At 40.0% G+C, this 16,713-nt stretch overlaps 1 protein-coding gene across 2 annotated transcripts in view; it reads left to right on the forward strand.

Annotated features, from left to right (window-relative positions):
• FOXK2 (forkhead box K2) overlaps positions 1–16,713 on the forward strand; it is a 47,326-nt gene that overhangs the window by 14,016 nt on the left and 16,597 nt on the right. For both annotated transcript variants that reach the window (XM_080356639.1, XM_080356638.1), the window contains exons 2-3: positions 13,388–13,582; positions 16,401–16,548. In XM_080356639.1, coding sequence (XP_080212765.1) covers positions 13,388–13,582; positions 16,401–16,548 — 343 coding nt within the window. The remainder of the gene's footprint in view (positions 1–13,387; positions 13,583–16,400; positions 16,549–16,713) is intronic.

Consider the following 16,713-nt stretch of genomic DNA (forward strand, 5'->3'; position numbering starts at 1 on the left):
TATCAGCAAATCAGTGTTTTTAAGCCTTTAAAGAAAAAAGCATGCAAGCCATGGGAAATAAAAAGGCAGCATGTGAATGTAAATAATTCAGCCCTCCATCAGAAGGAGAAAATGAAATTCGATAAAAGTTTTAAGTTTGGAGTTTTAAAGTTATTTTGGCTTAGTAGTAGCTGACAAAAACATTACTCATATTTGTGTGTGCGTGTTCTTTGTGTTGGCTGGAATGTAGTCGAGAAGTGTGCCATAAAGGAACTGAACTTCATCTGAAAAGCTTCAAAGCATGGTTACGTAGAATACAAACCAACCGTAGTGCGAGAGAGTGTGATTGTGACTACTTAGAGAAATAACAGGGTGGTGGACAGGGAAAATAGATTGAGGAAGGTGTTTCTGAGGAATCAAATTTGGTAGTTTAATCAGAAATGTTGATTGTAAAAATTAGGCTTTTCTACAGTTTTTGACACAGAGAAAACAGCCCTGCAGGTGCAGACATGGGCATGGGAGGTGGCAATGTAGAAGTGTTTTGCTTGAGTCTTCGGTTGGGAAGACTTGAGGAGGCAGGACATGGTTCTGGTAATCTTGGTAATATTTACTGATCCCATTCTTGTACTGAAGTGTGTTTATGTCCCTTGTCTCCAAGGTAAACTATTGTGGCCACAACTTTTTCTTTTTGCAACAACATTTGATTTTAATAGGGTTAGGTCGCTTTCTTGTTTTTCCAGTTAAATTTCTTATCTTGAAGCTCTGAGTAGTTTAGGGTTAATTCCTTTCCGATAAATATAGGTAAGTACCGGGGGGGTTGGGTGCCTGTTGCAGTGACATTGCATTTCAACTTGGAGATCCCTGGGCTCTGATTAAGGGAGTGTTGCTTGCTGGATGTGTTACACTAATGCAATTTTGTCCTACTTATGACTGGTTTGTCTTTGCGGTGGCCGCTTGTTCTAACTTTCCCCAAGAGATATAAAGAATAGAATATATATGACTGCCCTGTGCTTTTATAGGGACATTTTGTGGTAAATAAATTGCTGACTGAGAACATGCTGACAGCATCTACTGCAGAGAGAGCGAGAAGTTGGGCTGATAAAGTTCTCCACTGAGTGAAAGAGACTTTTATTCTTAAATCCAAAAGGCCCTTAGATACTTGTGATGGTTCACACCATCTTTAAGTCATTAGAATAACCCTCTTAAAGATGTTCTAAATGGAGACAGGATTTGACTTGTGCAAATAATGTTTTAATACAAAAATACAAAGGAAAGAGAAATCGCTCTAGGGGATTTAAAATTAAAATACTACAGGATGGGTATTTAAAAGGAAGTAAATAGATCTAATCATAGCCACTGGTCTGAATGCAGACCAGGTTGATACAGTAAGAAATTAGCATGCAGTAGCGAGGGGTGATGCTTTCTCAAATGAACTCGATGTGTCAGCACTAGAAGTAACTTTCTTAGTACTAATTTTCACAGAAATGAAAATGACAGTAGAGTGGGGAGGCAACGCCGGCCGTTACAGAACGCAGCTATTCGAAGTTGCGTGTTTGAACTCCAACCGAATTAGGTTTTTTCCCCTCCATGTTTTGGAGTCTTAAAATGACACCATTGCATTTAATTGTCACCTGGGCAATGGGCTGCATCATGTTATATATTGCTGTGTTTGAGACTGGCTGTGTAGAGAGGTGCATGACTTCAGAGAGTGGTGCTGTTTCTGGAGTTTAAGTGCATTCACAGATAATCTGTAGCGTGGATCCGAGCAGAAAGTGGCCTCTGAGAATCACAGATACTGCAATAGTCATTTTAGATCATCTTACATAAACTGAGTCTACTGGTTTTAAAAATTGCTTCACACTACCACTGGTTATATTTAATATACGCTCTTCAAATGAGTTAGTGCCAAGCAAAGCATTGTTTGGAGTATGGAGAAATAACCTGCAAGCCAAAATTAGCATGTATTCATTTTGAGTGGTGTGTATTTCGTCAGGGCTGCCCAGATCATGTCGTCCCTGAAGGCAGCGCATTTCAAATTGAAATGTTTAAGCTATTAGAACATGGAACATGCTGGTGGATGGTGCCAATAACATACGCTGAACATATGACCATCACATGCCCCCTCTTCAGCGTAGCTCATGAATTATTTAGTTTATATTCCAAGCTGTTTATTTTTGACATTTTTTTCCCCTCTGTCAGTGTCAAGCAGTGAGCTTTTTGTTGCTTTCCCCCCCCCTTCTTTTCTACTGTTGCTATTGATTCCGTCTTTCTAAAATTTTCTGGTGTTTACCACCCCCCATACCCCTATTTTGTGCTGGTTCTTTCAGGACACGGTCCTTGGTGTCTTATGTAGTAGTGTCATTGAAACTGTGGAGACCAGTCTGATTATGTTTGACTTGAAATTGAGAGATAAAATGATCTTATACTTAATCTTTTGGGACATGGTCTATATTCACTAGTTAGGTGTGATACCTCTTCTTTGTGTAAATTTTTTACCATTATGTTTAACATCTGTGAGATGTTTTTTCCCGTCATCCCTTGTCATCTTTGGTTAGATAAATCCTGTTAAGTCTACACTCCATAGGCCTGTGCGGATCTTTAAAACCAGTTTTGATCCTAGCTCAAGTTGAGCTTTTCAGAATGCATCATCTCGTAATTGTGTGTGCACTGGACGTAACAGGTTTAACATCGCATACTTCTTCATATAGATTATTCCCTTAAATTCACTTTTCTCCTGAGAGTGCATTGAGTTAAAGGATACACTGTTACAGAAGGCTTTTGCTTCTCTTGTTAAGTGAAAGTACATAAGATTCAGGCTGTGAAGATAGTGTAACTAACCTTTTGGTTTCAAGGTTAGTTCCAACAAGCTAATTGGGAGTTAGAGCTTGAAGAACTGTCTCATTGTGTGCTGTGTGTCGGCTCTGGTTTTCACACTGTGTGCTCCAGTGAGATTAGTTTACGGGTAGGCCTGAAAAACAATCCTTTGGAAGAGCAGGGGAGAGCCAGGCTCAGGATTAGTTTTCTGTCAAGCCAGAAGTGCAGTTTTTTCCATTACCAGATAGGAGGAAATTAGGAAGATTGACGAATATCTTCACAGTATCTTTCTTAGCAGTTTTATCAGCGTTTGAACTGATGTCAAGGTTCTCTGCTCTTGAAAGGTTTTGGTCATTCTTTGTAGCTTTTTAAATGTTTGGGTCGTTCTTTTTAATTCCTAAGCCCTAGGCTTAGCAAAGCCGTCCCTGGGCTCCTGCTCCCTGACAAAAGCCCTACAGAGTATTTCTGGACGTTGCTGCTGCGATGAGCGTTGGTTCAGCGTCAGAGATACCTCAAAAAGATACCACATACCTCAACAGAAGAAGAAGAAGTAAAGGGTGATCACTGTGGACAGTGAAGTTGGACTGGAAAAGCAACAAAACTGCATTTGTGCTATTTATAGTCGTTTCCAAAATGCGCTTGTGATTGATGGTCCTCATTTTGCACTTCATAGAAAAATCTTCACACACAGATATTTGATGACTAGTTGCTGTTAAGCTTTGTGTTTTGCTTTTTTGAGCAGTGATGAAGAGTTTAGGGTTTTGCGCTTTTTGCATCAGGCGATGGTGTGCTGTCTTGTTAGCTTCACAGGGCTGATGGAGAAGTCACCGATTCTTGTGTCGCTTTCATACAAACTATTGTTTTATCAGGACAGAGAACAAAACTCTTAGTAAGATTTAATTTTGTAACTGAACCATAATATCCAAGGTGGCTGCTAAGTTAAAGTTATCATAAATACAGAAGTAGCAACAAATACTACTATATATTTGGAGCTCATTTCCTTTATTTTTAACTCATACATCTAATTATTGTAAGATCTTGTAAACACCCATCTGGAAAAGTAAAAGAGTAATATTTATGGGTTTCAATTCTATTAAAAAAAATCAAATCAAATATTGAGAAGAGCAGAAAGATTAAAATATGAAGATCTAAGAGACGTTTTAACAATTCTGGAGGGCACAGCCACGGCCTTATCCTGTACTCTTATGGACACTTTTCCAGCATATAGAGAACAATGTACAGGCTTTAAGTCAGGAAAGCCAAAAACTAAGATAAGAGACACCTTAGATTATTACAAACAATCTGCATAAAACTATGGTTTCTAATGCCCTCTCCCCCAAAAAAGAAAGAATCGAGAATATTTTGACCACATACTACAAGTTTTTCATTAAACATCAACTTGACTGCACAGGTTTGTTTGTCATGGCTTTTAGCAAGAGCCAAAGAAGTTGGCTAGATATTTTTCAACTATCACACCCTTAATCATCATCGGGAACCACATCACAAAAACCTTAAGAGCAAGTGGGCAGGACCTCCAGCTGCTCCAGCTGTGCGTTGCTGGGACATCTGCAGGTTCTGCTGCACGGGTACAAGTGACAGACAGGAATGAGTAACAGTTCTAGTGGCTTCACAACTGTCACCTTGAATGAGGAACTCTTGCTTCTTACTAAAGCTCATATAAAGGAAAGTGGAGGAGGAGTCCTTTTTCCTCAGGTATTTTTCAAGATTTAGGATATAAATTTTAGCTTTTCCTACCTTTTTTTTTCAATTCCTTGAAATACAGAGTCACACAGAAGTCCTTCTCATAGGTACATAGGAATTGAGGTCTGTATAGCTCAAGATCTTCAAATTCTTCAGTATACAACTGTACAGATCTTATTTACAATACATGCATTTAACGGGCGGTTTTCGTGGTGTAATGGTGACATACTAGTGAAATGGAAATTCCTTTAGCTCTCTTTGGGAGCACACGTTATATTGTTTAAGATACATGTGCGTGTTTTACTTTTTGCCGTGTAGGCTTCGCAGCAGCTCCTTTTTTGCTCTTTAAGCAGCTACTCCTGTGCAACAAACTCTGTTTGAAATATTTCAGTGTTATATTTGATTAAATAATCTCCCTGTTACCGAAGACATGTGTTTCACCTGGTATTACTGCCTCTTAACGTGGTTGTAGGAGAAGAAAGACTTAAGGAATGATCCAGTGGTTTTAACAAAGATTGTGTGTTGGGGAAAAATATGTTCTGTTCCCAGCTCTGCTGCACACTTGCCAAAATGACTTGGCCAAGTCACAAATCTGTTTAATCTGTTTTCAAAAATGGGGATAATGCTTCATGGGCGGAGGCGGGGGGGGAATGATGACATTTCAGTGCTCTTTTTTAGCACTTTTTATCAAGACTTGTGCTTTTAAAAATTGATTCCTTGGGTTTTGAAGTGCCTTCCTTTGCCTGCAGCGCAGAGGCCCAGGTTCTCTGAATTGCATCCCCTCTCCCTGTTTTCAGGACTACTGGTTCTGTTTTCAGGACTACTGGTTCTGTTTTAGCCAGTGCTCCAGGCTTTCTTACCCCCTCTATTCCTGTGAATGCTGCTGTCCCTGATCCTTGGTGAGCCTGGAGTGCCAGGACCACTGGATCTAACACATTACACTGATGTGTGTTTAGTACTTGAGTGTTTTCTAATGAAAGATGTCACTGAAATGCAGAGCAGTATGTTTACTCCCTTAGTTTAGACCTTGGAAGGAATATATATGGGAACATATAAATGCCCTAGTTATTTACTGATACATGATACATAATTGCCGTTACTCTGACAAGTTTTATTCCTAGTGTAGTTTTTAGCACATGTACATCTTTAGAGCAGTAGAAATTCTGCGAGGAATGTTTTACTTCAGTGCTCGTAATCCCTTCTATTAACAGTATCTGCAGTCAAAATACTGACTTTCTTGGTCAAGCTAAAAGTCCCAAGTTAACCAGAGTTTATTCTGTTGACAAGCATTGAATGTGTGCTCTTGTTTACAAATGGATTTCTGCACTTTTTATGACTAGTAACTTCTGGAAGCGCATTTTTCTGTATTATTTCAAATTTCAGCCTTTCAAAGAGAACGGTTAGAACAGTTGCATAATAAAACCTTTTTTTTGGGTAGTATGTATAATACAGCTTTAAATTAAGGTGTCACGATAGTTCTACTTTACCTTTTTGAAGAGAGAATAGACTGTGAGATAACTTAAACTTACGAAAATATCAGCTAATTTCTAGGTTTTGGCTGGAGGAGTTTTCTGCTGGGTGAGTAATGAGGTAGGGGTGGCTCCTGGCAGCAGGTACACAGCGGTCGCGACTGGGAATGGAGCTGGTGCAAGAGGCAGGGAAGAGCCGAGCTGCTGCATCGCCGCATCCCCTGAAACCATCCCCAGCATCAAGTGTTTATTGCTCAGAGCCAGGTCAGCACCTGGGCTTCTATTTTTCATTACCTGGTGTTTGGAGTGGGTTTCATTTTGATGACTATAGGAGGGGGTGTGAGTGAGAGCGTCTATGTGCCCCTACACCTCGACTCCCTTGAAATTCAGTGAAAACCAGGCAGCCCTAGACATGATTTCTTCAAACCGGTTTCGGCTTTTCCCTTCTATCAGTGTCCTTTTATTTTCACTCACTATAAAGATACAGGTACAAGTTTACACCTGGATTATGTAATCCCATGCTTTGTGCTTGCGTGCTATATCCTTTCCTTCTCTATACTGTTGTTCCCTTACCAAGTGCAGTGATAACAGTTAACTTATATTCTGATTAAGACTTTATTTAGTCTATTTCTTTTACCCCTGGGCAGATTTCCACTTGCTGACTATCTGACTTGTTAAATCATGTCTGTTATTTTTTTTTCCTTTCTTATCCTTTTGCGCTTTCCTGCTGCCCCTTAAAACAGCCCATGGTTTGAGAACTTGGCGTGGTCTTAGAAGAATAGCCCAGGAGGAGTGCTTCTTGAGGAATATTTTCCAATAACTATGTGTTTGTTGTAGATTAAATAGTTTCTTTACTTTGCGGCCTTTCAGACTCTTTGGAGTCTTGATTGGTTCTTGAGTGCCCACACAAGTGGAATAGAGTGCACTATCAGCGAGTTTGCTGATGACACCAAGCTGGGAGGAGTGGCTGACACGCCAGAGGCTGTGCTGCCATCAGAGACCTGGACAGGCTGGAGAGTTGGGCAGGGAAAAATCTAATGAAATATAACAAGGGCAAGTGTAGAGTCTTGAATCTAGGCAGGAACAACCCCAGATTCCAGTCTAGGTTGGGGAATGACCTGTTAGAGAGCAGCATAGGGGAAAGGGACCTGGGGGTCGTGGGGACAGCAGGATGACCATGAGCCAGCACTGGGCCCTTGTGGCCAGGAAGGCCAATGGTACCTGGGGTGGATTAGAAGGGGGTGGGTCAGTAGGTCAGAGAGGTTCTCCTGCCCCTCTGCTCTGCCCTGGTGAGACCACATCTGGAATATTGTGTCCAGTTCTGGGCCCCTCAGTTCCAGCAGGACAGGGAACTGCTGGAGAGGGTCCAGCGCAGGGCAACAAAGATGCTGAAGGGAGTGGAGCATCTCCCGTGTGAGGAAAGGCTGAGGGAGCTGGGGCTCTGGAGCTGGACAAGAGGAGACTGAGGGGTGACCCTCATTAATGTTTACAGATATGTAAAGGGTGAGTGTCAGGAGGATGGAGCCAGGCTCTTCTTGGTGACGACCAATGATAGGACAAGGGGTAATGGGTTCAAACTGGAACACAGGAGGTTCCACTTAAATTTGAGAAGAAACTTCTTCTCAGTGAGGGTGACAGACACTGGAACAGGCTGCCCAGGGAGGTTGTGGAGTCTCCTTCTCTGCAGACATTCCAACCCGCCTGGACACCTTCCTGTGTAACCTCATCTGGGTGTTCCTGCTCCGGCGGGGGGATGGGACTGGATGAGCTTTTGAGGTCCCTTCCAATCCCTGACATTCTGGGATTCTGTGACAAGTGATTAAGGAAATTAAGTTTATGTCCGCTGTGGAGCAGTCCATGTGTATAAAATTTCTAGAGGTTCTGCACCTGCCTTAGAAAAGTTATAGGAATTTGCAAATAGAAGAAAAATTGAAAGCTGGTTTGAACAAACATTCTGCAGAGTACAGTTGGTTAAAAAAATGGTCTTGGAATATAAAATCTTGATTTCTATTGAGATACTCAGCCCAGAATTATCACCAAAGTAGACCAAGTAGGGAATGGCTCTTGGACATCAAACATCTTTAGGTAGGTAGTTGTGAAATGTAATTAATGCCCGTAGCTTTTTGAGAGGAGCCTGAAAAAAGTCTGTTGTTTGACCCGACAGGCAGATTTAAAGGGGAAATTAAACACTGCTGTCTACTCAAAATTAAAGTTGGGAGGAAGCAGTTTTTGTCACTCTTCAATGGCCTGAGTTAGGCATGGATTTATGTGCGAAAAAGGACTGTTCTGCTTTTGGAAGCCGGGTTCTGCCTTGAAAAGCCCATCTAAAATAAGCTTTGCTTCCTTGGTTCAGGAATAAGCTTTTTTCTGTGCAGCCTTGCCTCTGTGGGTAGCTGTTCTTTCGGTAATGATTGAGTAATGATTAGGGAGCTTTGGCATAACTTTATAATAGAATGCAACTCTCTGATGAGGTAATAAATGAAGTCTTTTGTTACTAAAGTAATGTCTGAGTCATAAGTGCTTTTTTAATGATTATGCTTGCGTCAAAACACATCATGACAGCACTTGTTCACTGTACTTCCCCCTACTGTTTTCATTGTAAGGAACAGTAAAATACCAAGTACTGTATGTTTGGCTCCAAGCAGTTTTGTTTGGTTTGCTGGTAGCTCTTTGTTTAGCACTGAATAATATTATTATAAGTTCAGTGTTTCCATATGTTTTGCATCCCCACGAGTACCTTAGAACTGAGAGGGCAATGCCAGGCACCTCCAACTAGTTAGCTTGGTATTGTAATAAAGAGTATAGGGGGTTGTCTACTTCAGCTCAGCTGTGATTGTAAATCATATGTTTTATGACAAGTTTTCAAATGGCATTTACTGTCATGGTGAAAAAGTTGGAGCTTGCATATTTGCTAATAGGAACCCATTGTTAAATGCAGCTATCTGGAAGGAAGAAGAAATGATGATTGATTTTTTTAAAAAAATTATTATTATTTTTACTTTCCTGTTGCAAGTGTTCCGTTTTTTAAACAGGAAACTATTGTATTACAGAGTCATGTATGCTCTGTTGGGACTTGAAATAACTATTTCAAATTTGGCAAAGGTAGAGGTGCACGGTCCTTTGGACAAATTTTAGTTTGTTTTTATAGTTTAGGATGAAATTTAAGAATAGAGACCACACAACCTGAGTCTGCACACGGCTTTTGTGTACAGAGATGCTAAATACCCGAAAATGCAGTGTTTCCATAGGCGGAGTTTCTTTTGTATTCACAGGCTGGGGAGCCTCAAATTCCAGAGGCATTACATGAGCAGTTTTAATGAATTAGTGTCTGGTTTTCCTGCAGCAGATGTGACAAGCAGCTTTATAAGCTGCTTCCCATCGATCGCTGTTTTCCAGCTCTTTTGTGTCTTTCTTTTGCTGAGAGAAAAGCAGCGAAGAGCTTGGTTTCTACAGTAACTGCTGCCTACATTCTTGCCTGCAGGCCAATTGCTTTCTCAGTCCCTGCAGCCTGTGCAGGGCTACTGGATTGAATTTCTTTAGGTTTTGTTGTCGTGTGGGTTATTTTGCTTGTTTGGTTTGTTTGTTTTCTGTTTGACGTATTTTCTCCATTAAGAAAAGAGGAGAATATAGCAGGAATTTGTGATTTTGAGATACGTATTTTTAATTAACCATAGCACATTTCCTGAACTGCAGGATGACCTAAATGTTTTTGCTGCTGATCAATACCAATGTTTGAGTGGTTGGCATGTAAAGAAAATGAGATGTCTACCTGCTAAAACAAGGATCTTTTGAAAATGTGTAGTAGAACTTTTGTTAAGGCTTGTTTCTTTAGCATAATAATGCAGGGGAGGAGTGAGATCAGCTCCGAGTTGTTAATGGAATCATTTACATTGGCAGCAAAATTTGCTGTAGTGGAACAACTTCAGGACACGTCTTTTTTGGTATCAACTCTCAACTCCCCTTAGACAAATTGTTGTGAATGTAGGGTTAAAAATGAATTGTTTCTTATGAAGTTAGCTTCCTGAGTGGGAGAGAAGGGTTGAATACGTTTCAAACAAGAACACGTGTTTATTACTCAGCTTGTATTTGCTGCTAGTGGTTCAAGAATGTTCCTGTTGTCGTCATCAAGATTCTGTTGTCATAGGATCATTTTTTGACGCAGATGGGCTTGTTCCAGGTCCTTCTGAAAGCGGGTTACCACCATTCCTGTAATGAACACCAACAACTTTGCATAGTTCTTATGCACTTGCTAAAACTTGAGTGAGCAGGTACATCCCTTGGCTTTTCATTAATTTACAACTAGGTCATATTTCCAGCATTTACTTTGAATTTAGTAGAAGTGTTTTGTTTCCAGCTTGGGTAAACGTGAGGTTACCGCAATATTTCATCACTTACAGTGGATGAGCTTTCGAGGTCCCTTCCAACCCCTGACATTCTGTGATTCTGTGCGCATTTTGGGTGAATTCCCACTAGTATGTTTCTATTAAAAAAACCTGTTTACAGATACAAATCAATTGACTGATGTGGCGTTCTGATAATATTCAGGTGTTTTCGTGTTCTAACCAGATGTGATTTCTCAGTATATTGTGTCTTCCCTAACAATGCCGTCCTTTCAAACTGAGCCTGTGAAATGCGTACTGGCTGTAAGTAACATATACAGTGCCCTTGATTAGTCAAAGCTCCTGGTTTGGGGGATATTTTTTTCACAGGCTGATGAAGGTTGGAGAGCAACTGTGTCTCTGCTGTACTTTGTGCTTTTCTGGGGAAGCTGCCGTTACCTTTTTTGCAAAAAACACCTACAGGGCGTTAGTGCATTAAGGTAGTGCAATAATGTAAGAAGGGAGGTGTTTGAATATGCATATTATGTATTTGGTTTGTTACTAAGCGATCAATCTGACCAGTGAATGAGCATCTGAAGCTGCATCCAGTTGTTTCCTCAGTTTTCTTAAGTTGAAATAAGTTGGGTCTGACAAGCATGAAGTTAAATTTGCAGGTATGGAATAGCTTTCTAAAATATATCGAACAGGTGACTGAGGTTTAAACCTGTCTCTGTGTCAAATAGATGTTGTTGGTCACTTTCTCCCAGGGCTATGTGAAAGGATTGGTTTGTTTAGGATTTGGATTGTTAGGTTTGTTTAGGATTTAGCCAGAAGGATGCCTGTGGCTGCCCTCTGGGCACACACTTCAACAGCGTTATCAATATTGCTGATTAATTGCAATGTTTAGGAAACACTTTAATTAGCAAAACAGCTGAGACCTCTTTCAATTGTCACTAAAACAATATAAGCAAAAAATACTTTCTACTGGAAGAAGCAAAGAAATGAGTTGTTACTGAAGATACTGAAATAAAAATCCAAACCCAACCCAGAAATTGGTCCATTTAACTTTCTTGCTGAAACGCATGTGCAGTTTTTTGGCATAGATTCTGTTCCTAATTTAGTACATTGAGCACATTTCAGAAATAGGTCGTCTGTTAAATTCGGACATGGTCCATACTGAGAAGTAAGTCGGAGAAAAAAGGAATGTCATTGTCGATTCTTTCTCTTTTTCCTGATCCTTGGGTGTGTTTTGTAGGAAAAAAGAATCACTGTGGTGCATGTGGCAAGAAACATAGGATCAAATGCTGCCTTTGTTCTATAAACATCCTTAAATGAATTTTAAGAAATAAACCCCAAAACATATAAGAGTTAGTGTTTTTAAGGCTGAGTGTTGCTTCCAATTCTTACATCACTTTTAAGTTTAATACATTTTTCCAGAGAAATGATGCCTTTCATTTACAGTCTGTATCTTGCATTCATAGCTGTGTTTCTTAGGCCTGTTCCAGCATGCTGTTTTCTTTTTTTAATAAAACTAGATCTATCTAGAATAACTTTAAAAGAAAAAGCATTTTCTAAGGGTTGTTTCTGGCTATTATGTTGTTGGAAAGTCCTTTTCACCATGTGGAAGAGGTGTGTAAATATAATCGGGGATTTAGTGCTGAGTGTAGTTAACAGCTGAAGAAAGAGGAGACGGTGAAGTTATTTCAACTGTATTTTTATAGATGCTTTTGTTAAGGGGAAAATTAAGTTTCTTGTTTGCTCAATCTGTTTATTTACTGAGAAGTTATAAATAGCCTGTTGTGTTTAATTGGGTTAACTTGTAAATGCTACATACACAGATGTAGGAAGGAAAATACTCAAAGCTACATTCACTGTATTTTATTTTCCAAACTTTTAAACAATTATACATTGCTATTTATCATTAGTCTTTAAATTTGGGCATACAATCTTGGGTAGTATACTTAAATAGGTGATTTATTGAAATTGACTCTTAAATTCAGCTCTGAAAAAGGATATTTGAATGTGGTACTACAACAACAATAGACTCTGTCAATTACCGGATTTAAGATTGACCTGTTTAATATTAATTAATTATTTAATATTAATTTAATTTAATTTAATATGCATTTTAAGAGAAAAGAAATCAATTCTTTTCATTAGACCAATCTCTGACACTGGGTAGTCCTCGAATTGACCAACATTTATGCTTCTGCTGAATTTTGGTATCATGGACCTACTTGTTCATTTGCGGAAGCTGTTCTTTGGCATCATAAAATAGCAGCCTTTTGTCCTCAAAACAGTACTACTTTTAGGGATAGTGCAAGATCAGGATGAAGCTCAAGAAATGTAGAGGCGTCAAGGTTTAAGGCAAGGCAGCAATAAACCATGGCAGACGCTCCCTGTTATCCCCTCACTTCCAGCCACCTCTTTCCTTTAGATTGGAAAGATAAGAGGAAAGGAAGAGGGGCCTCTCCAGATGCTGGCCATGGGTGAAGAGAGACAGACCCTGTGATCACCCTCTTATATAGGGGGTATGATGATTATAGGATGGAATACTTCCTTTGGTCAGTTCTAGTCACCTGTTCCATCCACCCCTCCTCAAACACGCCCCTTTCACAACGGAACGTGGAAAAACTTACCAGTCTTTCATAGCCACCATAGTAATAAATCTAAACACGAGCTTCTTCAGCATTCCGTTGGTCTCTTATCAGCACCGAGTGCAGCATTCTAAGAAAAATATGCAGGCTAAACCTCAGGAAAGTACAGGCACCTAGAAGAACTTAGTGGAAAGAAGAATCACTAAAAGAGAACCGATCTTGTTTTTAACAAAACCAGGACAAGAGGCAACACATAAACTGCCCTTGTTACAAAGAATTGCATTTGCTTATATTTCTTTACAAATTTTGAAGTTGCTCACTTGGGCATCTTTTTCTGGTCACATTGATCTTTCTGTATGATCTGTAAAGTGAAGATGGTTACAGGTAATCACGTAAGATACTCTACCTTTTTATTTTTAAATAAGGTTTAGGTGATACATTCGAGTTATGCAAAAAGTCTTACAGTCCCTAAACAAGTGGCTTATGTATTTGTTTTTTTGCTTTTCAGCTGTACTTTCAGGTTTCCCAGCACAAACATCAAGATAACATTCACAGCTCTGTCCAATGAAAAGAGAGAAAAACAGGAGGCCCCGGAGTCCCCAGTGAAGCCTGTGCAACCCCAGATCTCTCCCTTGACAATAAACATTCCAGACAACATGGCTCACCTGATCAGCCCCCTCCCTTCTCCCACTGGAACCATCAGGTATTTAAACCCCGGGTGCCGGGCAGTGCACATGTACAGACCCGACACAACTTTCTCATTCATTCTCAGTATTTTGCTTTTGCAGTAGAAGTTTAGTTGGAGCTCAGCATAACCTACCTTGGAGAAAAGCACCATTCTGCTAACTAATAAAACAGTTGCGTGAGCAACCTTTAAAATTCAAATGTAATGTGTTAAATGTGTAACAGCTTGCTCAGGAGCCTGTCATTCTTAGACCAGCAAAGGAGCAACCCTGTTTCCTCTATTCCAGATGATTTAGGTTGCTTATGGCAACATTTTAACTAAGTCTAAATTATACCATTGTTAAACATTCTAATAGTCACTGTCACCCTGAAGCTTATGACCAGTAAAAGTTTATAACTTACCCCTAGTGTGGAAACCAGACTCATCTCTTACTGCAGATGATTTGTCACTGCTGGAACTAAACAGACATTTTACGTAAAATAGACTGTAGGATGAGTAGTTTAGTGTACGGAAGCTAATTATTCTGGATTTTTTATTTGCTGTGGTAGTTGTAGCCATTGTCCACCTTGTTATTTGGGACCAAACACAATTAAACTGTCCTCACAAACTGGTAAAATTAGTTGAGATACAATTTAAAAAATGCATAGGAAGTTCAGAAGCAAAAATTTAATTTAAAGGCACTGACGAAAGTTGCATTTCAAAGTCACATACATGCTTTTGGAAGTGTTTTTTCTTCCACTCTCACTTCGTGTATCTTCACTTGAGTGAAGGTCTTTTAATACTTGATTTTTAAAAATGTAGATCTTGTTAATGAGATTTGAATGTAAGCATAATTGGCTTCTTTCATGCCTGCCAAGATCTTGCTCTCAATATTATAGTGTTTAATGAGATCTATATAAATGGTGGAAGGAGAGAGAAAAGAGATCTAGGCTTGACTGTATAACAGGTTTGCTTTCTTATTATAATTCAGGGAGAACATATCTTGCCCAAGAAATGACAGAGCAGCTCATAAATATTTCAGATAATATCACATATATCAGCACAGTCTTTGCCTCACTGTGAATTTTGTAATTCTCTTCAAGGCTTTCATGCACCTGTTGAGTATAGTTTATTACAAAAAAAAGATGACAGTTTTGAGTCTATTTTGAGAGCAAAGCTCCACAGTTTCTCTTCAAATCATCCTGTTTTGTAGAAGACTTGTAAACTTGCTTTGATTATACCATATGTGTCGCTTTGTCAATATATGCTAAAGTGAGCACAGTAGAGGGGTGTTGTCAGTTGATCTGTGACAACATAGAACAGCAGTGACCTATATTTAAAAAAATAAATTAGTTACACGTTTTAGCTCTAATCAAGGATTATTCCATGCAACATTTAAAAATCCAATCTCCCTTGTATACTGTATCACTAGTAGCAAATTGCCCCTCAGTTCAGGAAAGAGATTGAAGTGCTGGAGCGGGTCCAGAGAAGAGCAACAAGACTGGGGAAGGGACTTGAACACAAGCCCTATGGGGAGAGGCTGAGGGAGCTGGGCTTGTTTAGTCTGGAGAAGAGGAGGCTTAGAGGTGAGCTCAGCACTCTCTAGAACTACCTGAAGGGCAGTTCTAGCCAGGTAGGGATTGGTCTCTTCTCCCAGGCAGTCAGCAATAGGACAAGGGGGCGTGGGCTTCAACTCTGCCAGGGGAAATTTAGGCTGGAGATTAGAAGGCAATTCTTTGCAGAGAGAGTGGTCAGGCATTGGAATGGCTGCCCAGGGAGGTGCTGGACTCACCAGCCCTGGAGGTTTTTAAACTGAGATTGGACATGGCACTTAGTGCCATGATCTAGTAAACAGACTGGAGTTGGACCAAGGGTTGGACTCGATGATCTCTGAGGTCTTTTCCAACCCAGTCGATTCTGTGATTCTGTGAAATCAGTTACAGTATGAATTGCTGGGAAGTATGCATCCTTGTAGAGAACTGCCAAAATTATTTTTTGGGGGGAAAGGGACAGATGTCTCCCATTGACCAAATGGAATTTGTAGAAGAAAACTGGCTCTGTGCCGCTGTGGTTCCTGTGGCCTGTGCCAGGCAGGGAATGAGCATTAGAAACGTGACAGTGGAGTTCTGTGCAACTTTGCCTTTGGTTTTCTGTGATGGAAAACAAAATGTGAGCTATCCACAGCCACTTCTTCAATTTTTTGGTGCTGTCTTTTGCCCTGTAACAGTGTGTCAGCTCTGTTGGCCTCATGCTGTGTTAAATTAGATGAGTTGCTACTGGTGCCACCCCATTTATAGATACGTTTATGTTTTTTATACATATTTATGTGCATGTACATCTGTGCACATACCTGTAAATACTTAAAATGCTTGCAAAATGAGAATCAAAACTTTTTTTCCCCTCATTGCTCGCTATATTTTCTCAAATGTGCAAAAATACTGCACAGGAGAGATGAGCTTTTTGAGCAGACTGAGTACAAGCATCTGGCAGAAATTCCATCCAAGATGTGTTTCTTGTTTGAAATGAATGTCTTAAAATTTGTCATTGCTGGTGTAGATCAGTGGACTTTTCTGTTGGCAAATGTTACACAAATACAATACAACCTAATAAATCAGTTAATCCTTTTTCCCTTTGAGGAGGAAAGCCTGAGCTTCATTTGGCAGGTTTCTTCCTGCGGTGATGCGTGAGTTAGAACGGCTTGAAAGATGGGGTTTATAGTGGAAATACTGGCAGACCATTACCTTCAGTGCAGGAGCTGTGGCAGTGGGCTTTTCTGCAATAAGAGCTTTTCGATTAGACATAATGTGGCGATATACTGTATAACAAAATAGTAGGATCTTCTTTTTATGCTCTACAGTGCTGCAAATTCCTGCCCATCCAGCCCCCGTGGTGCAGGCTCTTCAGGGTACAAAATGAGTCGTGTGATACCATCTGACCTACATTTGATGGCTGACAATTCCCAGTCAGAAAATGACAAGGAAGCATCGGGTGGAGATAGCCCAAAGGTAAACGGGGTTTGAAATCAATCCCGGAAATTACATCTAAGTGAATGCATGACGTCTGAAATTTTGTTTCCTAAAGTATATGTGCTAAGTCATAATTTAACATTGCAGACTTCAAAAATACCGTGGAGGTTTTTGTGATTAGATGTCAGATTTGTTGATTTACCT

This window comes from Nesoenas mayeri (assembly GCF_963082525.1).
Source record: "Nesoenas mayeri genome assembly, chromosome: 19".
NCBI classification, from domain to species: Eukaryota; Metazoa; Chordata; class Aves; order Columbiformes; family Columbidae; genus Nesoenas; species Nesoenas mayeri.